At 40.6% G+C, this 27,574-nt stretch overlaps 1 protein-coding gene across 1 annotated transcript; it reads left to right on the forward strand.

The window, feature by feature from the left end:
* The first annotated feature begins 712 nt into the window (after positions 1-712).
* On the forward strand, positions 713-7,875 carry LOC110288536 (olfactory receptor 2T29-like). Its single transcript, XM_021154853.2, has 2 exons — positions 713-867; positions 5,582-7,875. The coding sequence occupies exon 2, from the start codon at positions 5,591-5,593 to the stop codon at positions 6,551-6,553; it is 963 nt and encodes a 320-aa protein (XP_021010512.2). The 5' UTR covers positions 713-867; positions 5,582-5,590; the 3' UTR covers positions 6,554-7,875.
* Positions 7,876-27,574: the final 19,699 nt, after the last annotated feature.

Here is a 27,574-nt window from a genome sequence, read left to right on the forward strand (position 1 = left end):
AGAATTCTATCAGACCTTCAAGGAAGACTTACTGACAAAAAATCGTCAAACTCTTTCACAAAAGAGAAACAGAAGGAATACTACCCAATTTGTCCTATGAAGCTACAGTTATGGTTGTACCTAAACGACACAAAGGGTGTGACTTTTGTTCAGCTGATAGTAATATCAAACTTTACATTTTCATTTAAGCCATTTGCATTTATAGATTGTTCTGTAACTTACAGGTCTCTGATTAAAATGAAACAAACATTTACACTGATAGCAGCTCTAAAGAATATGGTTTGTGACTGACAGCAGGACCCAGGAATGATGGGGTGGGGAGAGGACAAGATGGCACAGCAGGGATGAGTGCTCCTGGTTAGCCTGTGTTTATAATATAGTAACTGAAACCCAAGCTTCCAAGTGCATGCCTATGAAGGCAGCTGGAAGTTTAGATGAACACAGAGAGAAGAGGGTAGAGAGAGGGAGAGAGAGACACAGAGAGAGACAGAGACAGAGAGAGAGTTGTGTAGTGAACAAAGTCATGGACATACAATAACTGACTCATGTTGGGGCTAATTATTATTTATGATGCTGATATTCATGGATATTTTTAATGTTGGTTATGATTTTTCCATTATAACAACACTGAAAGGTAAATAAATCTATGGCAGAGGATCCCTAACTCTCTTAGGATCCTCTTAAGATCCCTAACTCTCCTGGTTACATTATTATTTAAAATCCCAGAAGGGAGTTATCAACAAAAATCTTAACCTGATAATGAGCAGAGTTCAGCCAGGTATGATGTAACGTGCCTCCTGTTCCTTGTGCACTTAAGCAGCTTCTGCCTCTTGCCCAGTGTGTCCCAGACTGCAGCTGCATCTGAAGGTGAGTCGACTTTACAGGAGAGTCTGCACAGCACAGGGTGGTCACTAGACAGTCTGTTCCTTCCTTACACAATCTCTTTTATCCTTTATTCTTTGCTGCCTTATTTATTATTGAGAGAAAAGAAATTTGGCCTCCTCCTCTTCATTTTTGGGTTTTTGACACAAGGTTTCTCTTTCTCTGTGTATCCCTAGCTATCTTGGAACTCAGTCTGCAGACCAGGCTGGCTTCAAACACAGAGATCTCCATGCCTTTGCCTCCCAGTGTTGGGGATAAAGCTGTGCGCTAGCACACCCAGGATCTTCGTAAAGTTTCCCCTTAGTGCTTCCTTACTGAGAATCTTTTCCATGTTATGAATAAAGTAATATGTATTCCATACACACACACACACACACACACACAGTCTTGCCTAGATTATATTGGTAATCCTCCTGCCTCACTCTCACAAGTACTAGGATTGTTTTAGTCCATTGCACCACACCCAAACTTCCATCTGCATTTTTAAGTATTCATAGGATAATGTATTTGTTTCAAAATTGTCTTTTGGGTGGTTTATTTAATTTCAAGTGTGGGTAATTTTGAGGGTTACAATAATGCAAAAACAATGGACTTAATTTTATTCATGTTTCGTCATATGAAGCACACAATGAGTGATCAAAAATAAAACTATACCTTTCTGCAGAAGTAATGTTTCTCAAAGAACCCAGGCAGGTGCCCACTCTGTGCTTATTCACAGGGCAAGCACTCATTCTGTCAATGGTTCTGTGAAGTGAGGCAGACGCCTGAGACCCCAAGCTTCTCTTCTCTAAAAGAAGAAAAGATGCTGAGTCCTATGGAAGCACCAGGGTGGCTCAGGGATGCTTCTGGCTTGGGATGCTGCTCTGTCATTTCTCTGCCTTCACTGTTAGTAATACAAAAGGTTAACGATGCACCAAGCTGTCCACAGGACATCAGATGGCACAGCATGGGTAAGGACAACACAGCTCCCAATCCCTTGCCTTCTGCAGACACCACATTCCTGATCTCAGTGCTGCCTGGGGACAGTGATGCCAGTGGTCCCCACTTAACAGAGGCTCTGACCTTCCCAGCACACCTCCTGCCCCTCACCTGCCTCCTGACCTCCACTCAGACAGCAGAAGGTGTTCATGACTGTGGCTTCCTTTGTTCACTGTGTCTAAACTAAATACTAGGTCAGCAGGAAAATAGTAAGTGAACTTTAAAAGATTTAAATTTTTAATAAAACTAAGTTTCTTTCATACTCCTTTGCAAAATAGAAATTTACATTGTTTCTTCCTATCTTCCTGTCTATTTTCAGTCTCTGTCTCTCCCATCTCCTGCCATAGGTCTCAGATCCGTCTGGCATTTATGTGAAGGCAACAAGAACCTTACTGTGTTCTCTGCTCCATCAGCAACTTTGGTAGTATATGACATTTTAAGGACCTCAGTCTCAGGTTTTCTTTCATTTTTTTAATTTTTAGAGTCCTGGTGTTGATGTAAAATCTTCCTAAGAGTTGTGATTTCTGTCCCAACAATCCCTAGTTAAAAATATTGCTAACAACTCAGAAAGCAGAAATTTCTTTTCCTTCCTACTGCTTATACTTACCAAAATGTACTATCTGCTAGTTCAGAAATGATAAGTAAATAAATAAACAAACACATAAATAAATAGAGATCCCTTTAAAAATCTCTCTTCTAAGAGATTTGGGGGCTAAAACTCAAAATGTTTACAGTGCTGCAAATCACACCAATGGGAGCTTTGGAAGTAATTTTGTAACTGCTCACATACAGACCAGTTTTAGAACTGGTAATCCAACTGGGATTTACCAGAACGATTATGATAGCACTCAGCAACATGGAAGTAATATTACAAATATGCACAATGGTATGCACTGACAGGCATCTGCATATCCTGCTACTGCGGCTGCTACACCTATGACTGCTATCCCATGCCAACAGGGTATTCTCGATAAGAGTTTAGAGGTATATGTACATGTCTGTTTTTCACATTTGCTCTTTATATTGTGTGTAATCAGACAGGATAGTTATTGAAGAAACATGGGAAATGCAGAAATGGCTGCAGGCTGCAGTAACTATGGTGCATTCGTTACACTATTTAAGTTGGATATTTCTCCACATTCCTAAAGCAATTTTTAGGGGGTTTTTTGTAGTATAAAATGCAGACAGTGTTTCCACAAAAGTAACTGCACAGTGATTGCAAATACAATAAATGATGCAATGCATGACCTTCCAATAAAGATATTGGAAGACTTAATTAAGGGAAAATTTTACTTAATTTTACATATATAATGTCATGTAAAACTCTGCTGAGATAGTACGTTTCAGTGTTTATCTTTACACAAGGAAAGTTGACTCCTTCCCATTCCTGGATTTAGGAGAGGAACTCAGAAGGCCTTAGGATGATCTGTTTGTATGGGAAGACGTTAGAGACAGTGAGTTTTATAATTCCAGATTCATTGTATAAAAGCTTTGCCAGTAGTTTTCAGCATCAGGGAAGTAGAGGTCATTTAATAGCCATTTTCCTTAAGAGTGAACTACAGGACAGGGACTCTATAAATAACATGGTGACTTCTTTTGCAAAACAGTTTTAAGTGATGACATATTTTGCTTTATCAAAATTTTATTCCATCTTTTGGCTGTATTGTCAACTGCCCAAATGCACAAAGCCAAAAGACTGTTAACCCAAGAGCTGTGCACTGTGTCCTTGGTGCAAGTTGCCTCGTAGGTTCCTAGTTCTCACAGACTTGCTGGGTGCTTATAGCCACACCTGGTTATACGTCAGGAATGTCTCCTCATCATTTCAGGGGTGTTAGGGGTCTTGAAACTGTAGGCTAGTCACAAGGAATAAAACCTCAAAATAAACCGTTGGTCAGGCAACCTAACCAAAGGCACAGTTAAAGGTTTTTCGGGTTAGGTTCAGCATCACTTACAGCTAGAAAGATGGGGAAAGCTTTAGATTTAAGTGGGATTACCAGCAAACAGCTTTATTTCAGAATGGCTAAAAGTAGGTCTAAATATCTTGCCAGAAAATTGTGTGGCTTTGCCCTGGACAAAAGTCTTAAAGGAAGTCATTTAAGTTTTAGTTTTTAAAATGGGTTTTATTGTTACAAATTGGAAAGTGCTGGGGGTGGGAGCTGGGTGTGTTTTCCAGGGCTGATAACATTTTAAACTGGTTCATCCTCTGGTACTCTGAGTGGTTTTCAGTGCCATAGCTAGTCAGATTCATGATTTTTAACTATACATGTAGGTTGGAGCATTTATTACATATTTTACTGTTCAATGTCTTTTTGTTTTTTGTTTTTGAAACAGGGTTTCTCAGTGTAGCCCTGGCTGTCCTGGAACTCACTCTGTAGACCAGGCTGGCCTCGAACTCAGAAATCTGCCTGCCTCTGCCTCCCAAGTGTTGGGATTAAAGGAGTGTGCCACCACCGCCCGGCTCTGTTCAATGTCTTAATATGGACCTTTTATTTTGTAAATAATTATGGAAATGAGTGTAGGACTTGAAAAAAATCACCGTTGAAGTTTTAAGAGACAGTCCACTTTTTTGGCATGTGTGTTATGTCGACCCTGTGGTGGTTGTCTTAACTAGAAATGTGATTTTTCTCCCCACCTGGGAGCCTGGTCATAAAGGATGGAAACATTTTGTGGGACGCTGTTTCTTACTGTGTGGTACCTACTGAAACCATCCAACTTAATTTGCATTCACTTATTTTCCCAGCATAGCTGGACACTCACCTAGTTTAGTGCACACAAGGTTGTTCATATGTCCCTAGATTTGTCTCAGCATCTAACACAGAGGCTGCCTATGAGTGTGGGGTAGAGGGAACAATGCAGTAATATTAGCCATCTCTGAAATGGCTATCCAGGATAGTGAGTCTTTAACTCTCTAACAGTGTGTGTGCCTGTGTAGGCACAGTCTCCTCCATTTTTATCTTGGGATACTGAAAAAAAGTATATTGTTTTGCTTTATTTAACGTTGGAAAAATCAGAAGGCAAAGTTATCACCGTCACCATCGCCGTCATCATCACTACCACCATCAACTTCAGTAGCATTATTTTAGGTAGAGCAGATGGAGGACTGCTAGGTTGAATGACAGTGGCTTGACTGGTAGCAGTATTTGGCTGTTTATTGGGTTCTTTCCCCAAGCCTCTTAGGGTTCTGAGCATCGGTCCTTCTTGTGTAAAGGTGAGGCTTCCTCCAGGCAGCACAGAAACTCTCAGAGTCTCCAGATCCTGGGGACTGAGGAGGATCACCTGGTTGAAATTTCTCCTTTAAATTATTATTTTAAAATGTTTTTATATGAACTATACCTCAGTCTTGAAGATACTGATTGCATCCTCAAACCATAAAGGCCAAGGCTTATTTCATATGTTAAAACCAAATTTTCAAAATAATTTTGATTTTGAATTTTTTTGCCACTGAATCCAGATTTGGATTAGTATGGGACAGCATTTCTCAGGAGGACATTATCTGTCATAAGGAAAGTTCATGACTTTGGACTATGGAAAATTTACCCTGAATCACCAATGCATCTGAAAATGATGTAAATTCTAAGCTTAAAAAAAATCGGTTGAATTATGTGTAATTTGTAGTCCTTAGATTTTCAGGCCAAGAGAACTTAGCACAGACAGGCTGAGGCATAAATCACTGATCACTTATTTCTATGACACTAAAACCAAAACATTCTTGGTTGCATAGGAGACACCCATGGACCTCACCACCTGGATGAACAACTACACTGGACAGTCAGATTTCACCCTGGTGGGACTCTTCAGTCAATCTGAACACCCTGCCCTGCTTGCTGTGGTCATATTTGTGGTTCTCCTGATGGCCTTGACTGGGAACGCCCTCCTGATCCTGCTGATACTCTCTGACACCCACCTCCACACACCCATGTACTTTTTTATCAGTCAGCTGTCCCTCATGGACATGATGTACATTTCTGTCACTGTGCCCAAGATGCTCATGGACCAGGCTCTGGGGAGCCACAAGATCTCAGCTGCTGCCTGTGGGATGCAGATGTTTCTCTATGTGACACTAGCAGGGTCAGAATATTTCCTTCTGGCTGCCATGTCCTATGACCGCTATGTGGCCATCTGCCATCCACTTCGGTATCCTGTCCTCATGAACTACAGGGTTTGTCTCCTGATGATATCTGTCTGTTGGGTCCTGGGATCCTTGGATGGCTTCATGTTCACCCCTGTCACCATGACCTTCCCATTCTGTGGATCTCGGGAGATCCATCACTTCTTCTGTGAGGTCCCTGCTGTGACAAAGCTCTCCTGCTCAGACACCTGGCTCTATGAGACCCTCATGTATGTGTGCTGTGTGCTTATGCTTCTCATTCCTGTGACAGTCATTTCAGGCTCCTATTCATCCATCCTCCTCACTGTTCTCAGGATGAACTCAGCAGAGGGCAGGAAGAAGGCCCTTGCCACCTGCTCCTCCCACATGACTGTGGTCACCCTCTTCTATGGCGCTGCTGTCTATACCTACATGCTCCCTGCCTCCCTCCATACCCCTGAGAAGGACATGGTGGCATCTGTTTTTTACACCATAGTCACCCCTCTGTTGAACCCACTAATCTACAGTTTTAGGAATAAGAATGTCACAGAGGCTATGAAGAAACTGTTAGGTGTAAGCACCGTCTTCCAAGAAACAGTAAAGTAAGCTGTAATGCATATTTCTCTTCCTTGACTCTACACATCTGTTGATCCAAGTCTCAGGCTGATGTTATTGCTGATCCATCATGCCTCATTTCATATTCATTCCTTTTTGCAGAACTATTTCTCTAATCTGAAAATTTCTTCATTGATATACTTCTTGTCCATTCATAAATCTTATTTGCATTCTGCCACTGTTACATTTTATGAAGTTGATAATGACTGTTTAATTTCATGGTACAAAGGTCTTATCATTTGAAATTACATCATATGGAGCAATAAATGGTCATGATCTGTTCAACTGATAAAGCATAGAGAGAGATGTAAGAAAAGTAGTTGACAACATTAACCAGAGGTGACTAGAGATCAAGATGCAGTTTTCTCCCTTCAGCTCCCATCTTATGATATAGTAAAAATAAGGGTTAAAAGATATTTGGATCTGAATAGTACAATTAACCCCAAGGTTTCCAAATTGTCAGTGTAGCTGTATTTGCATATAAATATATCCCTCAAAACCTAACACAGCTTCTATTTAAGGACATGAGGAATCACTTATTCTTGAGCCAAATATGAATGACCATGGCTCAGGAACATGGGTTCAGGTTTCTCCCAATGACATCTTCCAAAGTCTCATGGGTTGTTACAAAGCACAAACAAGTCATAAATCATTGGGGCATTGTTCTCTTAAAATTGCTTCCTGAGGGTGATGTTCTTTTGGGGGGCCCTACGAAAACTAGGATATTGGCCAAGTCCTAGAACTAACTGCATCATTTGCTGTTCAGTCTCTCTGTGCTGGTAAAGTGTAGTGTTGAAGTCCTGAGTGGAACAGTTTCTGATGCTGGAATAGCTAGCTAGCTCTATTAACTAACGTTGATGCAGATTCTGGAGGAAACAGCATTTGAGGCCATTTGTAAGGTCGGATCACCTGAGCTACTTGTCTTGTTTTCTTTGGTGCCTGATCCTTTCACTCTGCAAACATATAAACTTTCAAATATAACATATATCTCTGCATTATGTATGGGACACGTGGTGTGCACAAATCATCTACAGGTGACTCTTTGCTCTGTGTTCAAGCAGGAAAAATAAATCAAACTTTATAAGTCTATTTGGACAATATGTTCAATATGTAATAAAAGTTTCCATCCATGCCATAGGAAAGGCTGGCATGCTAAGTCTTGAGGGTTCTATACTATATTTATTGGCTATACAGAGACACTTTCATGTCTCAGCAATCTCAGAGCTGTTCCCACGTAGATGGATCAGCATATACTTTACCTATTTTGTTGTTCTTGATTTCTTCCCTCATGTCTGCTGCCAAGATTTTCAGAAGGTCTCCCCACTCAAATCTAATCTTTATTAATTTTGATGCAATACATAGTTTCTTTCTCTTGTGGAAACAAGGGCAACCTCTTCCACAACACATTTCCCTCCTTCCATTCTGAAGTTAAGGCAAGCTGATCTAATCATCAGTCCTTTCAAAAATCCAGTGTATTTCAACAACTGTCTCATTGACATTTAAAATTGTTAAAGTCAATAATCTATCTAATCTATCTATTTAATCTATCTCTGGGAGATCACTTTTGTTCTATGAGCATTTCCTGTAAAGTGTAGTTGATCTTTTTACATTTATTGACCTGAAGGATTGTAAAATACATCTGTAAGATGTTCTATGACATAATGTCTAAAAAGTTGTCGAATTCTAATGGATACATATTTTGAAGCATTATCAGCTTCAGTCTTTAAAGGCATCTCCAAGATAGCCATCACCTCCAGAAAAATGTGCAATATCAGAATCATACTTTTCAGAGTTCAAGGCAGAAGCCCCTTGGAACTCTGAACGTGCATCAACTGTATGACATTTTAAAATTTCAAACTCTACAAAATGAAACACATAAGCTATTGTATGGCATTGCACTAAGGTGACTTCATTAAATATAATGTATGTTCTTAATTCAGCATACAGACCCTCATTTAGTAACTGGTCCTTGACAATATCCATATGTCTAGTCTGATTATGTTGGTTTATAGCTGGAGCCTCTTCATTTAGTATTTCTATGGACTGCCATTTTGTAATTTCAGCACAAGGTGGTGCCATAGACTCCGGATTGGATTCCTCTGAAGATCCTTCGTTCTGAGTCACGATTTTCCAATCCCTTTTCTATTGCCTCCATTTCAGTATTTAATTTTTCAGTCTTTTCCTTGTCTAAGTTTGCTTTATTCTGATCTCTCCTAAAAAAAAGGATATATAAAATTGCAATCATTATTTTACATATAATTTTTTATGCTGATAATTGTAGCAAACTTATATGGGACCCATTTGCATGGGGTAATCGAGTTTTCCATTTTTTTAAATACAGAAAGTATTTTTCTTTTTCATTTCTGACTTTGTCCTTACGGAGTCCCCAAGTGTCATATCAAATCTTCTGATTTCTCAGCTTTTCCCACCATTTCTACATTTCTGTAGCAGGCTTCTGCCAAGTCTCTCCATTACTCAAGCAGGCTGCCGAGCCAGAATCCGTCCCTCTCTGGTCAGAACCCCTCTCTCCCTAACTCCAGAGGGCTGCAGGTTTTCACCAGCCAGTAGTTCCGGGCCCACATACCCTGCCACATTGGGCTGGGCCTATCTCCAACCTCTGCCCATTCTGGGAAGGTTGTTTCAGGCCACACTATGCCACTGCCTGTTGTGGCTCCCGGTCATTGCAGGCTTTTTCCTCAGTCTCAATGCCCTGCCTGGGAAACGTGCTAAAACTCCTTGCCAGAGAAACTGAGGCATGGCTCCAACACCATGCCAGCTGAGTTAACTAATGGTCCTCCTCTTAAAAGACTCTTGCCTCTGACATGCACTGTGGCTTTTGGTTTGCTCTCTCTTGAAGGGATTTAGCCTTCCCACTCCAACGCCCCATGCCCACAACCACCCCACTCCACCCCACCTTAGAAAACTACTTTTGGCTCTGGGAAATGCCTGTTCCCTGCCTTTCCACCCAGGGCTTTTTCTCAGGTTCTAAGTTTGGATTTTAAAAAAACGCTTACATTTTTATACCATTTGTAGCTGAGGGCTTTTCCATCCATGCCCCAATTCCCGAATAAATCAGAGGCTCATATTTTATCAATAAATGCCTAGACTTTAAGCTAGGCTTGTTCTCCATATCACTCCTAACTTAATTAACCTGTTTAAACTACTCTGTCTGCCACATGGCTGGTTATCTCTCCTTAGTTTCATCTGTCAGACTTGCTCAGCATTTGGGTACCGGAGCGGGAGTAGGGTGGGGTGGGTTCGGGGAGTCCCCGGCATTTCTCTCTTGGTTCTCTCTTGAAAGTAAGCATATGTGGGAGAGCATCGACAGGAGTAAGACTTGGTCTTAAGGGATATTTAGAGCTGCTGTATAATAAAACATTCACCTCTCTTGAGGCTAAAGCGCTTTGCTTCTGTAGCTGACATGCCTGTCTGAGTTGCTCCTGAGGCCAGAAGCTGCAGTCTCCGGCTTAACACCTCATAGTAAAACAGAGGGGGGTTAAGAAATGAGCCTCCACTACAGCACCGGGGTGCCTTGCCAGCGGAGTCTCCGGACACCCACAAGGACCAACACAGGAATCCCCACGGGATCCTAAGACTTCTGGTGAGTGGAACACAACTTCTGCCAGGAGGCAGGTTTGAACACCAGATATCTGGGCACCTTCCCTGCAAGAAGAGAGCTTGCCTGCAGAGAATACTCTGACCACTAAAACTAAGGAGAGAACTAGCCTCCCAGGTCTGCTGATAGAGGCTAACAGAGTCACCTGAGGAACAAGCTCAAACTACAGACAACTATAACAGCTAGCTTCAGAGATTACCAGATGGCAAAAGGCAAACGTAAGAATCCTACTAACAGAAATCAAGACCACTCACCATCATCAGAACGCAGCACTCCCACCCCACCTAGTCCTGGGCACCACAACACAACGGAAAATCTAGACCCGGATTTAAAAGCATATCTCATGATGATGGTAGAGGACATCAAGAAGGACTTTAATAACTCACTTAAAGAAATACAGGAGAACACTGCTAAAGAGTTACAAGTCCTTAAAGAAAAACAGGAAAACACAACCAAACGGGTAGAAGTCCTTAAAGAAAAATAGGAAAACACATCCAAACAGGTGATGGAAATGAACAAAACCATACTAGACCTAAAAAGGGAAGTAGACACAATAAAGAAAACCCAAAGTGAGGCAACGCTGGAGATAGAAACCTTAGGAAAGAAATCTGGAACCATAGATGCGAGCATCAGCAACAGAATACAAGAGATGGAAGAGAGAATCTCAGGTGAAGAAGATTCCAGAGAGAACATCGCCACAACAATCAAAGAAAATACAAAATGCAAAAGGATCCTAACTCAAAACATCCAGGAAATACAGGACACAATGAGAAGACCAAACCTACGGATAATAGGAGTTGATGAGAATGAAGATTTTCAACTTAAAGGGGCAGAAAATATCTTCAACAAATTAATAGAAGAAAATGTCCCAAACCTAAAGAAAGACATGCCCATGATCATACAAGAAGCCTACAGAACTGCAAATAGACTGGACCAGAAAAGAAATTCCTCATGACACATAATAATCAGAACAACAAATGCACTAAATAAAGAGAGAATATTAAAAGCAGTAAGGGAGAAAGGTCAAGTAACATATAAAGGCAGGCCTATCAGAATTACACCAGACTTTTCACCAGAGACTATGAAAGCAAGAAGAGACTGGACAGATGTTATAAAGACACTAAGAGAAGACAAATGCCAGCCCAGGCTACTATACCCGGCCAAACTCTCAATTACCATAGATGGAGAAACCAAAGTATTCCACGACAAAACCAAATTCACACATTATCTTTCCACGAATCCAGCCCTTCAAAGGATCATAACAGAAAAAAAACAATACAATGACGGAAATCATGCCCTAGAAAAAGCAAGAAAGTAATCCCTCAACAAACCAAAAAGAAGACTGCCACAAGAACAGAATGACAACTCTAACAACAAAAATAAAAGGAAGCAACAATTACTTTTCCTTAATATCTCTTAATATCAATGGACTCAATTCCCCAATAAAAAGACATAGACTAACAGACTGGCTACACAAACAGGACCCAACATTCTGCTGCTTACAGGAAACCCATCTCAGGGAAAAAGACAGACACTACCTCAGAGTGAATGGCTGGAAAAAATTTTCCAAGCAAATGGTCTGAAGAAACAAGCTGGAGTAGCCATTCTAATATCGAATAAAATCGACTTCCAACCCAAAGTTATCGAAAAAGACAAGGAGGGACACTTCATATTCATCAAAGGTAAAATCCTCCAAGAGGAACTCTCAATTCTGAATATCTATGCTCCAAATGCAAGGGCAGCCACATTCACTAAAGACACTTTAGTAAAGCTCAAAGCACACATTGCACCTCACACAATAATACTGGCAGACTTCAACACACCACTTTCTTCAATGGACAGATCGTGGAAACAGAAACTAAACAGGGACACAGTGAAACTAACAGAAGTTATGAAATAAATGGACTTAACAGATATCTACAGAACATTTTATCCTAAAACAAAAGGATATACCTTCTTCTCAGCACCTCATGGGACCTTCTCCAAAATTGACCATATAATTGGTCACAAAAAGGGCCTCAACAGATACAAAAATATGGAAATTGTCCCATGCATCCTATCAGACCACCATGGACTAAGGTTGATCTTCAATAACGACATAAATAATGAAAAGCCAACGTTCACGTGGAAACTGAATAACACACTTCTCAATGATACCTTGGTCAAGGAAGGAATAAAGAAAGAAATTAAAGACTTTTTAGAGTTTAATGAAAATGAAGCCACAACATACCCAAACCTATGGGACACAATGAAAGCATTTCTAAGAGGGAAACTCATAGCTCTGAATGCCTCCAAAAAGAAACTGGAGAGAGCACACACTAGCAGCTTGTCAAAACATCTAAAAGCTCTAGAAAAAAACGAAGAAAATTCACCCAAGAGGAGTAGATGGCAGGAAATAATCAAACTCAGGGGTGAAATCAACCAAGTGGAAACAAGAAGAACTATTCAAAGAATTAACAAACGAGGAGTTGGTTCTTTGAGAAAATCAACAAGATGGATAAACCCTTAGCTAGACTCACTATAGGGCACAGGGACAACATCCTAATTAACAAAATCAGAAATGAAAAGGGAGACAAAACAACAGATCCTGAAGAAATCCAAAATGCCATCAGATCCTTCTACCAAAGGCTATACTCAACAAAACTGGAGAACCTGGATGAAATGGAGAAGTTCCTAGACAGATACCAGGTACCAAAGTTGAATCAAGATCAGGTTAATGATCTAAACAGCCCTATATCCCCCAAAGAAATAGAAGCAGTCATTAATAGTCTCCCAACTAAAAAAAGCCCAGGACCAGATGGGTTTAGTGCAGAGTTCTATCAGACCTTCAAAGAAGATCTAATCCCAGTTCTTCACAAACTATTCCACAAAATAGAAACAGAAGGTACTCTACCCAACTCATTCTATGAAGCCACAATTACTCTGATACCTAAACCACAAAAAGACCCAACAAAGATAGAAAACTTCAGACCAATATCCCTTATGAATATTGATGCAAAAATCCTCAATAAAGTTCTTGCTAACCGAATCCAAGAACACATCAAAACAATCATCCATCCTGACCAAGTAGGTTTCATCCCAGGGATGCAGGGATGGTTCAATATACAGAAATCCATCAACGTAATCCAGTATATAAACAAACTCAAAGACAAAAACCACATGGTCATCTCGTTAGATGCAGAAAAAGCATTTGACAAGATCCAACACCCATTCATGATAAAAGTCTTGGAAAGATCAGGAATTCAAGGCCCATACCTAAACATGATAAAAGCAATCTACAGCAAACCAGTAGCCAACATCAAAGTAAATGGTGAGAAGCTTGAAGCAATCCCTCTAAAATCAGGGACTAGACAAGGCTGTCCACTTTCTCCATACCTATTCAACATTGTACTTGAAGTCCTAGCCAGAGCAATTCGACAACAAAAGGAGATCAAAGGGATACAAATTGGAAAAGATGAAGTCAAAATATCACTTTTTGCAGATGATATGATAGTATATATAAGTGACCCTAAAAATTCCACCAGAGAACTCCTAAGCCTGATAAACAGCTTCGGTGAAGTAGCTGGATATAAAATTAACTCAAACAAATCAATGGCCTTTCTCTACACAAAGAATAAACAGGCTGAGAAAGAAATTAGGGAAACAACACCCTTCTCAATAGTCACAAATAATATAAAATATCTTGGCGTGACTCTAACTAAGGAAGTGAAATATCTGTATAATAAAAACTTCAAGTCTCTGAAGAAAGATTATAGAAGATCTCAGAAGATGGAAAGATCTCCCATGCTCATGGATTGGCAGGATCAACATTGTAAAAATGGCTATCTTGCCAAAAGCAATCTACAGATTCAATGCAATCCCCATCAAAATTCCAAATCAATTCTTCAACGAATTAGAAAGTGCAATCTGCAAATTCATCTGGAATAACAAAAAACCTAGGATAGCAAAAACTCTTCTCAAGGATAAAAGAACCTCTGGTGGAATCACCATGCCGGACCTAAAGCTCTACTACAGAGCAATTGTGATAAAAACTGCATGGTACTGGTATAGTGACAGACAAATAGACCAATGGAATAGAATTGAAGACCCAGAAATGAACCCACACACCTATGGTCACTTGATCTTCGACAAGGGAGCTAAAAACATCCAGTGGAAGAAAGACAGCATTTTCAACAAATGGTGCTGGCACAACTGGTTGTTAACATGTAGAAGAATGCGAATCGATCCATTCCTATCTCCTTGTACTAAGGTCAAGTCTAAGTGGATCAAGGAACTTCACATAAAACCAGAGACACTGAAACTTATAGAGGAGAAAGTGGGGAAAAGCCTTGAAGACATGGGCACAGGGGAAAAATTCCTGAATAGAACAGTAATGGCTTGTGCTGTAAGATCGAGAATTGACAAGTGGGACCTCATGAAACTACAAAGCTTCTGCAAGGCTAAAGACACCATCAATAAGACAAAAAAACCACCAACAGATTGGGAAAGGATCTTCACCTATCCTAAATCAGATAAGGGACTAATATCCAATATATATAAAGAACTCAAGAAGGTGGACTCCAGAAAGTCAAATAACCCCATTAAAAAATGGGGCTCAGAACTGAACAAAGAATTCTCACCTGAGGAATACCGAATGGCAGAGAAGCACCTGAAAAAATGTTCAACATCCTTAATCATCAGGGAAATGCAAATCAAAACAACCCTGAGATTCCACCTCACACCAGTCAGAATGGCTAAGATCAAAAATTCAGGTGACAGCAGATGCTGGCGAGGATGTGGACAAAGAGGAATACTCCTCCATTGTTGGTGGGATTGCAAGCTTGTACAACCACTCTGGAAATCAGTCTGGCGGTTCCTCAGAAAATTGGACATAGTACTACCGGAGGATCCAGCAATACCTCTCCTGGGCATATATCCAGAAGATGTCCCAACCGGTAAAAAGGACACATGCTCCACTATGTTCATAGCAGCCCTATTTATAATAGCCAGAAGCTGGAAAGAACCCAGATGTCCCTCAACAGAGGAATGGATACAGAAAATGTGGTACATTTACACAATGGAGTACTACTCAGCTATTAAAAAGAATGAATTTATAAAATTCCTAGCCAAATGGATGGACCTGGAGGGCATCATCTTGAGTGAAGTAACACAATCACAAAAGAACTCACACAATATGTATTCATTGATAAGTGGATATTAGCCCAAAACTTAGGATACCCAAGATATAAGATACAATTTGCTAAACGCATGAAACTCAAGAAGAATGAAGACCAAAGTGTGGACACTGTGCCCCTTCTTAGAATTGGGAACAAAACACCCAGGGAAGGAGTTACAGAGACAAAGTTCGTAGCTGTGATGAAAGGATGGACCATTTAGAGACTGCTGTATCCGGGGATCCATCCCATAATCAGCTTCTAAACGCTGACACCATTGCATACACTAGCAAGATTTTGCTGAAAGGACCCAAATATAGCTGTCTCTTGTGAGACGATGCCGGGGCCTAGCAAACACAGGAGTGGATGTTCACAGTCAGCTATTGGATGTATCACAGGGCTCCCAATGGAGAAGCTAGAGAAAGTACCCAAGGAGCTAAAGGGATCTGCAACCCTATTGTTGGAACAACATGATGTACTAACCAGAACCCTGGAGCTCTTGTCTCTAGCTGCATATGTATCGAAAGATGGCCTAGTCGGCCATCAATGGAAAGAGAGGCCCATTGGACTTGCAAACTTTATATGCCCCAATATAGGGGAATGCCAGGGCCAAAAGAATGGGAATGGGTGGGTAGGGAAGTGGGGGGCGCTATGGGGGACTTTTGGGATAGTATTGGAAATGTAATTGAGGAAAATATGTAATAAAAATATTAAAAAAAAAAACATGTAGAAGAATGCGAATCGATCCATTCCTATCTCCTTGTACTAAGATCAAGTCTAAGTGGATCAAGGAACTTCACATAAAACCAGAGACACTGAAACTTATAGAGGAGAAAGTGGGGAAAAGCCTTGAAGATATGGGCACAGGGGAAAAATTCCTGAATAGAACAGTAATGGCTTGTGCTGTAAGATCGAGAATTGACAAGTGGGACCTCATGAAACTACAAAGCTTCTGCAAGGCTAAAGACACCATCAATAAGACAAAAAAACCACCAACAGATTGGGAAAGGATCTTCACCTATCCTAAATCAGATAAGGGACTAATATCCAATATATATAAAGAACTCAAGAAGGTGGACTCCAGAAAGTCAAATAACCCCATTAAAAAATGGGGCTCAGAACTGAACAAAGAATTCTCACCTGAGGAATACCGAATGGCAGAGAAACACCTGAAAAAATGTTCAACATCCTTAATCATCAGGGAAATGCAAATCAAAACAACCCTGAGATTCCACCTCACACCAGTCAGAATGGCTAAGATCAAAAATTCAGGTGACAGCAGATGCTGGCGAGGATGTGGACAAAGAGGAACACTCCTCCATTGTTGGTGGGATTGCAACCTTGTACAACCACTCTGGAAATCAGTCTGGTGGTTCCTCAGAAAATTGGACATAGTACTACTGGAGGATCCAGCAATACCTCTCCTGGGCATATATCCAGAAGATGTCCCAACCAGTAAAAAGGACACATGCTCCACTATGTTCATAGCAGCCCTATTTATAATAGCCAGAAGCTGGAAAGAACCCAGATGTCCCTCAACAGAGGAATGGATACAGAAATTATGGTACATTTACACAATGGAGTACTACTCAGCTATTAAAAAGAATGAATTTATAAAATTCCTAGCCAAATGGATGGACCTGGAGGGCATCATCTTGAGTGAAGTAACACAATCACAAAAGAACTCACACAATATGTATTCATTGATAAGTGGATATTAGCCCAAAACTTAGGATACCCAAGATATAAGATACAATTTGCTAAACGCATGAAACTCAAGAAGAATGAAGACCAAAGTGTGGACACTGTGCCCCTTCTTAGAATTGGGAACAAAACACCCAGGGAAGGAGTTACAGAGACAAAGTTCGTAGCTGTGATGAAAGGATGGACCATTTAGAGACTGCTGTATCCGGGGATCCGTCCCATAATCAGCTTCTAAACGCTGACACCATTGCATACACTAGCAAGATTTTGCTGAAAGGACCCAAATATAGCTGTCTCTTGTGAGACGATGCCGGGGCCTAGCAAACACAGGAGTGGATGTTCACAGTCAGCTATTGGATGTATCACAGGGCTCCCAATGGAGAAGCTAGAGAAAGTACCCAAGGAGCTAAAGGGATCTGCAACCCTATTGTTGGAACAACATGATGTACTAACCAGAACCCTGGAGCTCTTGTCTCTAGCTGCATATGTATCGAAAGATGGCCTAGTCGGCCATCAATGGAAAGAGAGGCCCATTGGACTTGCAAACTTTATATGCCCCAATATAGGGGAATGCCAGGGCCAAAAGAATGGGAATGGGTGGGTAGGGAAGTGGGGGGCGCTATGGGGGACTTTTGGGATAGTATTGGAAATGTAATTGAGGAAAATATGTAATAAAAATATTAAAAAAAAACATGTAGAAGAATGCGAATCGATCCATTCCTATCTCCTTGTACTAAGATCAAGTCTAAGTGGATCAAGGAACTTCACATAAAACCAGAGACACTGAAACTTATAGAGGAGAAAGTGGGGAAAAGCCTTGAAGATATGGGCACAGGGGAAAAATTCCTGAATAGAACAGTAATGGCTTGTGCTGTAAGATCGAGAATTGACAAGTGGGACCTCATGAAACTACAAAGCTTCTGCAAGGCTAAAGACACCATCAATAAGACAAAAAAACCACCAACAGATTGGGAAAGGATCTTCACCTATCCTAAATCAGATAAGGGACTAATATCCAATATATATAAAGAACTCAAGAAGGTGGACTCCAGAAAGTCAAATAACCCCATTAAAAAATGGGGCTCAGAACTGAACAAAGAATTCTCACCTGAGGAATACCGAATGGCAGAGAAACACCTGAAAAAATGTTCAACATCCTTAATCATCAGGGAAATGCAAATCAAAACAACCCTGAGATTCCACCTCACACCAGTCAATGGCTAAGATCAAAAATTCAGGTGACAGCAGATGCTGGCGAGGATGTGGACAAAGAGGAACACTCCTCCATTGTTGGTGGGATTGCAACCTTGTACAACCACTCTGGAAATCAGTCTGGTGGTTCCTCAGAAAATTGGACATAGTACTACCGGAGGATCCAGCAATACCTCTCCTGGGCATATATCCAGAAGATGTCCCAACCAGTAAAAAGGACACATGCTCCACTATGTTCATAGCAGCCCTATTTATAATAGCCAGAAGCTGGAAAGAACCCAGATGTCCCTCAACAGAGGAATGGATACAGAAATTATGGTACATTTACACAATGGAGTACTACTCAGCTATTAAAAAGAATGAATTTATAAAATTCCTAGCCAAATGGATGGACCTGGAGGGCATCATCTTGAGTGAAGTAACACAATCACAAAAGAACTCACACAATATGTATTCATTGATAAGTGGATATTAGCCCAAAACTTAGGATACCCAAGATATAAGATACAATTTGCTAAACGCATGAAACTCAAGAAGAATGAAGACCAAAGTGTGGACACTGTGCCCCTTCTTAGAATTGGGAACAAAACACCCAGGGAAGGAGTTACAGAGACAAAGTTCGTAGCTGTGATGAAAGGATGGACCATTTAGAGACTGCCGTATCCAGGGATCCATCCCATAATCAGCCTCTAAACGCTGACACCATTGCATACACTAGCAAGATTTTGCTGAAAGGACCCAAATATAGCTGTCTCTTGTGAGACGATGCCGGGGCCTAGCAAACACAGGAGTGGATGTTCACAGTCAGCTATTGGATGTATCACAGGGCTCCCAATGGAGAAGCTAGAGAAAGTACCCAAGGAGCTAAAGGGATCTGCAACCCTATTGTTGGAACAACATGATGTACTAACCAGAACCCCGGAGCTCTTGTCTCTAGCGGCATATGTATGGAAAGATGGCCTAGTCGGCCATCAATGGAAAGAGAGGCCCATTGGACTTGCAAACTTTATATGCCCCAATATAGGGGAATGCCAGGGCCAAAAGAATGGGAATGGGTGGGTAGGGAAGTGGGGGGCGCTATGGGGGACTTTTGGGATAGTATTGGAAATGTAATTGAGGAAAATATGTAATAAAAATATTAAAAATAAAAAAAAAAGAAAAATTTCTAGATAGATACCAGGTACCAAAGTTAAATCAGGATCAAGTTAAGGATCTAAACAGTCCCATATCCCATAAAGATATAGAAGCAGTCATTAATAGTCTCCCAACCAAAAAAAGCGCAGGACCAGATAGGTTTAGTGTAGAGTTCTACCAGACCTTCAAAGAAGATCTAATTCCAGTTCTGCACAAACTATTCCACAAAATAGAAGTAGAAGGAACTCTACCCAACTCATTCTATGAAGCCACAATTACTCTGATACCTAAAGCACAGAAAGATCCAACAAAGATAGAGAACTTCAGAACAATTTCCCTTATGAATATCGATGCAAAAATACTCAATAAAATTCTCACTAACCGAATCCAAGAACACATTAAAGCAATCATCCATCCTGACCAAGTAGGTTTTATTCCAGGGATGCAGGGATGGTTTAATATACAGAAATCCATCAACGTAATCCAGTATATAAACAAACTCAAAGACAAAAACCACATGGTCATCTCGTTAGATGCAGAAAAAGCATTTGACAAGATCCAACACCCATTCATGATAAAAGTCTTGGAAAGATCAGGAATTCAAGGCCCATACCTAAACATGATAAAAGCAATCTACAGCAAACCAGTAGCCAACATCAAAGTAAATGGAGAGAAGCTTGAAGCAATCCCACTAAAATCAGGGACTAGACAAGGCTGCCCACTTTCTCCCTACCTATTCAACATAGTACTTGAAGTCCTCGCCAGAGCAATTCGACAACAAAAGGAGATCAAGGGGATACAAATTGGAAAAGATGAAGTCAAAATTTCACTTTTTGCAGATGATATGATAGTATATATAAGTGACCCTAAAAATTCCACCAGAGAACACCTAAACCTGATAAACAGCTTCGGTGAAGTAGCTGGATATAAAATTAATTCAAACAAGTCAATGGTCTTTCTCTACCCAAAAATAAACCTGCTGAGAATGAAATTAGGGAAACAACACCCTTCTCAATAGTCACAAATAATACAAAATATCTTTGGCATGACTCTAAGGAAGTGAAAGATCTGTATGATAAAAAACTTCAAATCTCTGAAGAAAGAAATTATAGAAGATCTCAGAAGATGGAAAGATCTCCCATGCTCATGGATTGGCAGGATCAACATTGTAAAAATGGCTATCTTGCCAAAAGCAATCTACAGATTCAATGCAATCCCCATCAAAATTCCAAATCAATTCTTCAACGAATTAGAAAGAGCAATCTGCAAATTCATCTGGAATAACAAAAAACCTAGGATAGCAAAAACTCTTCTCAAGGATAAAAGAACCTCTGGTGGAATCACCATGCCGGACCTAAAGCTCTACTACAGAGCAATTGTGATAAAAACTGCATGGTACTGGTATAGTGACAGACAAATAGACCAATGGAATAGAATTGAAGACCCAGAAATGAACCCACACACCTATGGTCACTTGATCTTCGACAAGGGAGCTAAAACCATCCAGTGGAAGAAAGACAGCATTGTCAACAAATGGTGCTGGCACAACTGGTGGTTATCATGTAGAAGAATGCGAATTGATCCATTCCTATCTCCTTGTACTAAGGTCAAATCTAAGTGGATCAGGAACTTCACATAAAACCAGAGACACTGAAACTCATAGAGGAGAAAGTGGGGAAAAGCCTCAAAGATATGGGCACAGAGGAAAAATTCCTGAATAGAACAGCAATGGCTTGTGCTGTAAGATCGAGAATCAACAAATGGGACCTCATGAAACTGCAAAGCTTCTGCAAGGCAAAGGACACCGTCAATAAGACAAAAAGGCCACCAACAGATTGGGAAAGGATCTTTACCTATCCTAAATCAGATAGGGGACTAATATCCAATATATATAAAGAACTCAAGAAGGTGGACTCCAGAAAATCAAATAACCCCATTAAAAATGGGGCTCAGAGCTAAACAAAGAATTCTCACCTGAGGAATACCAAATGGCTGAGAAGCACCTGAAAAAATGCTCAGCATCCTTAATCATCAGAGAAATGCAAATCAAAACAACCCTGAGATTCCATCTCACATCAGTCAGAATGGCTAAGATCAAAAATTCAGGTGACAGCAGATGCTGGTGAGGATGTGGAGAAAGAGGAACACTCCTCCATTGTTGGTGGGATTGCAAGCTTGTACAAGCACTCTGGAAATCAGTCTGGCGGTTCCTTAGTAAATTGGACATAGTACTACTGGAAGATCCAGCAATACCTCTCCTGGGCATATATCCAGAAGATGTCCCAACCGGTAATAAGGACACATGCTCCTTTTAATCCATGGCAGAACCATCTCAGGAAGATCACCTTCTAGTTTTTTAGCTTCTCCTTGGCGGCTCCTGGCACTCAGTGGTCATTTCTTCATGCCTGACTCTTTTCCAGAATTCCTCCCACCCCCCTCTTTCATGTCTATTATTGGCCATTAGCTGTTATTGATAGGTGATGCTTCCACACAGTATACATGAAGAAATTATTCTTATATCATATGGAGTTTAGTATTATCCTTTCAAGGTCTGAAAAAAATGTGTTAGAATTTTCATGGGTATTGCTTTGGATCTGCAGATTGCTTTTAGTAGAATGGCCATTTTCACTATGTTGATCCTACTCATCCATGAGCATGTGAGCATGTGAGATCTTTCCAACTCCTGGTACCATCTTCAATTTCTTTCTTCCCACAGCTTGAAGATTTTATCATACAAGTCTTTCACTTGCTTGGTTAGAGTTACCACAAGATGTTTTGTATTATTTGTGCCTATTGTGAAGGATGTTGTTTCCCTGATTTTTTTTCCTGAGCCTGTTTGTTGTTTATATAGAAGAGCTACTGATTTTTGTTGTTGTTGTTGTTGTTGTTGTTAATCTTGTATCCAGCCACTTTACGTGAGATGTTTATCAGCTGTAGGAGTACCTTGGTAGAATTTTTAGGATCACTTATGTATACTATCATATCAACTGCAAATAGTGATATTTTGACTTTTTGCTTTCCAATTTATATCCCCTTGATCTCCTTTAGCAGTCTTATTTATTTATTTGTTTATTTGTTTGTTTGTTTTTACACTCCATATTTTATCCCTGTTCACCCTACATCCCATACCTCCTCCTCACCTCCCTGTCTTCATGTGGATGCCCCCACCCTCCCACCCCACCTGAACTCTAAAGTCTCTGAGGCTTCCAGTCTCTTGAGGGTTAGGCGCATCATCTCTGAATGAACACAGTCCCAGTAGTCCTCTCCTGTATGTGTGTTGGGGGCCTCAAAACAGCTGGTGTATGCTATCTGTTTGGTGATCCTGTGTTTGAGAGATCTCGGGGGTCCAGATTAATTGAGACTGCTGGTCCTCCTACAGGGTCACCCTTCTCCTTAACTTCTTTCAGTCTTTCCTTAATTTCAACAACAGGGGTCAGGTGCTTCTGTCCATTGGTTGGGTGCAAATATCTGTATCTGACTCTTTCAGCTGCTTGTTGGGTCTTCTGGAGTGTGGTCATGATAGGTCCTTTTTGTGAGTGCTCCATAGCCTCAGCAATAGTGTCAGGCTCTGGGACCTACCTCCTCCTTTAGCTGTCTTACTGCTCTAACTAGACCATCAATTAATATATTGAATATATATGGAGAAAAGGGACAGCCTTGTTTTGTTCCAGATTTTAGTGGAGTTGGTATGAATCTCCATTTAATATGTTAGCTATAGGCTTGCTGCAAATTGCCTTTATTTTGTTGAGGTATGTCTCCTTTTATCCCTAGTTTCTCCAATATTATTACCATAAAAGGGGTGTTAGATTTTGTCAAAAACTTTTCTGGGATCTAATGAGATGCTCATGGGGGGTTATTTTTCTTTATTTGATGGATTACATTGACTGATTTTTCTAATATTGAACCAACCTAGTGTCTCTGGGATGAAGCCTACTTGATCATGATGGATGATCTTTGTGATATATTCTAGGATTCAGTTTGTGAGAATTTTATTGAGTATTTTTGCATATATGTTCATAAGGGATATGAACAGTAATTCTCTTTCTTTGTTGAGTCTTTGTGTGGTTTGGGAAATGGGGTAATTGAGGTCTCATAAATTTGTTCCTCTTATTTCTGTCTGGTGGAATAAATTGAAGAGGAGTATTGGTGTTAGCTCATCTTTAAAAGTCTTATAGAATTCAGTGCTAAAATCATCTGCCCATGCATGGACTTTGTTGTTGTTTTTGTTTTTGTTGTTGTTGTTGTTGTTGTTAAAATTCCAATGACTGCTTCTATTTCCTTAGGGGTTATAGATCTATTTATATTGATGATCTAACTTTGGTCAGTGGCATCTATCCACTATTATTCATTTCTTTTAGATTTTCAATATTTTGGACTATAGATTTTAAACTATGACCTACTGATTTTTAGAGTTTTCTGGTGTCTGTTGTTATACCCCAATTTTTATTTCTGATTTTGTTAATTTAGATATTCTCTCTGTATCTTTTAGTTAAGTTGAATAAGGGTTTGACTTTCTTGTGAGATATTTTGTCTTCTCCATCTATAGTGATTAAAAGTTTTGCTGAGCATAGTAGTCTGGGCTGGCAACTGTGGTCTTTTGGAATCTTCAGAACATCTGTCCAGGCCCTTCTTGTTTTCAGAATCTCCATTGAAAACTTGGATGTAATTCTACTAGGTCTCCATATGTCACTTGTTCTTTTTTCCCTTGAAGATTGTAACATTCTTTCTTTCTTTGTTCTGTGTGTTTAGTGTTTTGATTACTATGTGACAGGGGGACTTTCTTTTCTGCTCCAATCTATTTGGTATTCTGTAAGCTTCTTGTATCCTTATAGGTGTCTCTTTGTTTGTTTGGTTGGTTGTTTGGTTGGTTGGTTGTTTGGTTGGTTGGTTGGTTAGTTTTTTGAGGCAGGGTTTCTCTGTATAGCCCTGGCTGTCCTGGAACTCACTCTGTATACCAAGCTGGCCTTGAACTCAGAAATTCACCTGCCTCTGCCTCCCAAGTGCTGGGATTAAAGGCGTGCACCACCACTGCCCGGCTTATATGTGTCTCTTTCTTTAGGTTTCCATGATTTTGTTGGAAATCTTTTCTGGGTCTTTGAGGTAGAATTCTTCTCCTTCTTCTATTCCTATTATTCTTAGGTTTAGTCTTTCCTGAATTTTTTGTGTCAGGAATTTTTAGTTAACATTTTTTGTCACCAATATATCAATTTCTTCTATCATATCTTCAATACCTGGGATTCTCCCTTCTCTTGTATTCTGTTGGTGACGATTGCATCTGTAGTTCCTGTTCACTTACCTAGATTTTTCATTTCTACAAATCCCTGTTTGTATTTTCCTTTTTAAAAAAAAAGATTCATTTATTTATTGTGTATGCAACATTCTGACTACATGTATGTGTGCAGACCTGAAGAGGGCACCCGATCACATTATAGATGGTTATGAGCCACCACATGGTGACTGGGAATTGAACTCAAGACCTCTGGAAGAGCATGCAGTGCTCTTAACCTCTGAGCCATCTCTCCAGCATTGTTTGTGTTTTCTTTATTGCTTCTATTTCTATTTTTAGGTCTTGAACAGTTTTATTCATATCCTTTGGTTGTTGGACTTCTCTCCTTGGCTTTCTTGGCTTTCTTTAGGGGATTTATTCATTCCCTTTCTAAGGACCTGTACAGTCTTCATAAAGTTGGTTTTGAGGTCTTTTTCTTGAGTTTAAGCTATGTAGAATATTCAAGGCTTGTCTACAGTAGTAGAATATCTGTCCTCTACTGGTGATAACATACTGCTTTGGCTGTTGGTTGTATTCTTAAGCTAGCATCTAGGCATCTGGGTTTGAAGTGATTCTAGGTTTAGGTTCAGATTTCTGAGTTTGTCTTGGTTGGATGGGTGTTTTGTTCCTTGGTTTCTGGTTCCTTTCTGGTTTTCTGGCCAATGTGGCCTGTGGTTGAACAGGGTGTCTCCACCCAAATGAGAGCTGGAACCTCTGGGTTAGAATCTGATACAGCAGGGTCAAAATGTGTGTGGATGCTTTGATCTCTAGAGTGCAGACTATCCTGTGGACACCCACATTATCAGAACTGTGTTTTAGGTTCTTTTCCATTATCATAGTTTGGTTATTTCTTCTCCGTTCTTCCTGGATCCCAGCCCATCCTCGGTCAGACAGGATCACTGCCACATGAGACCCTGAAGGATCTTTGATTGCTCAGAGTCTGTTTCCTTCTGCCCCCGCCAAACTGCTTCCCTCCCATCTCCATGGAGACAGTAAAAACCCAACTGCTGTCTTACCAAACAAACAGCACAGAATACTGGACAGCAAGGCTTGCATCAGAGGTTTCTAGGTGTGTGGTTAATTGAAGTCTGGGGACAGACTCCCATGAGAGTCCCTGATGGTTCCCCAGTTCCACAGCACACAGAAGAATTGGCAGCTCTTGATCTGGCCAGAATCACAGCAGTGAGCTAACACACTGCTCTCAGACCTGAGCCAGGGGTGGATCAAAATGTAGTGAAGAATCTGTTTCCATGGGCTATGAGGTCAAAGGCCAGGGTTCTCAAGGCAAGAACTGATTGAGTTAATGAAAGCATTATGGAACACATCGAGAAGGGTGATATGGGCTACCCAAGACTCACACTGCAGCACAGAACAGGAAAGTAAAGTGGGGAGGAAGATCGCTGCTGAGAAAGCTTTTGCTCTCCCTAAAAGAAGTTAACTCTGGTTGGTGACTTGTGCTTGAGCCATAGTGCTAGGGTAGAAACTCTGCAAAACCAAGAAGAGGTCAGTCTGGACCTGAGAAAAGACTGGATGTTCTTCACGTTGAAGTCATGATCATGTGAACTGCATTTCCTCTACAAGTTAAAAAAGGTATGAAGTTTAAGGGGGAGGGCAATGCTGTAATCAGTGAGTGATTGACTAGAGGTCAAACAAAGCCTGTCCTGACCCAGGGGTGAGCCTGGGTCCTCCTGTCACATCAGCCAATAGCTAAAGAATGGCGGGGCTTTCAGAGAAGCTGGAGAGACTCTCTGGAGTGAAGATTGATAGAAAAAAAAAGCACTCAAGAAAGCAATAGGGGGGCTGGGAGAGGTGGCTCCGCAGTTTAGAACACTAACTGCTCTTGCAGAGGACTGGGTTCAATTCTCAGAACTCACATGGCCGTTAACATCTTTAGCTCTGGTTCCAGGGGCTCTAACACCCTTTTCTGGCCTCCATGGACACTGCACACAAATGGGATACAGACCTGCCTGCAGGCAAAACTCATAAAATGAAAGAATTTTAAGGAGAAAGGAATATGTAAGATTCAAGAATTTCAGGAGATTGCTACTCACATGAAATATCAAAGATGAGAGGAAAGTAATGATTGGGTTATAGGTTATAATCAAAGGGACTAATTATTAAACTGTTCCAGTACAAATAACTGCAGGCTATGATCTTGCTAAGTCCTGGGTAAAGTATACTTCAATTGGGTGAACTGTAAGATGCCTTTGTTGGTGGACAAAAGAAGAAATACCTTGGTCAGTGGAGTGGTTTCTTTGAGGTACAACCCCAGCCAAAACCAAGATGGGGAACAGAAGAAAAGTTAAGCGAGCATTTGAAGGGGGAACAGAGAGAACAACACCCTCTGAAAGGGACAAGGTAGGCAGACCGGGAAAAGAATGAAGAACTGATGTCCTGTGTTGTGGGGGATACTAGAGCTTTTATGATTTTGACATGGAAACTGGTTGGCACAGGGTAGCAGGCATCATTGGAGTGACATGCTCCTGCAGCTCAGGCCAAACACAGAAGTTGTCAGCCATATTCTGGTGTAGTTAGTAAAAAGCTGTTGTTGTGTGTGGCCTGAAAATCAGCGTGTGGGTTTAAGGTAGGAAATAGCTGGCTGTATCTATTGCCTGGCATTTAGCTTCAGGTCAGCTAACAGCTATCTGCTATTAATACTTCTTGAACCTTTCAGATAATTACAAGCTGTTCTGTTAGTGGTTTGTAACTTGCCGTAGTGACCTGCAGCTTGGGATTTCCCGTTATAACTCCTGCTGCCCATCTCCTTCCCAGTTCCCTATTCCTGTGCCTTTCCTCAACTCCTCACCCGTGGAAACCTGCCTCTGAGAGTTCCAGCCCAGTTCCTGACCAAGAGACTCAAATTATTTTAGCCAAATGCTTTCTCTGTGATAGTTTCCATTTTATCATTGTAGATTTTTTCAGATATA

The sequence above is a fragment of the Mus caroli genome, unplaced genomic scaffold, assembly GCF_978045245.1.
Source record: "Mus caroli unplaced genomic scaffold, Mus_caroli_1 scaffold_13, whole genome shotgun sequence".
Classification (NCBI taxonomy): domain Eukaryota; kingdom Metazoa; phylum Chordata; class Mammalia; order Rodentia; family Muridae; genus Mus; species Mus caroli.

Coding starts and splice junctions, on each gene's coding strand:
- LOC110288536 (XM_021154853.2), top strand. CDS start 5,591: ATGGACCTCACCACCTGGATGAACAACTACACTGGACAGTCAGATTTC.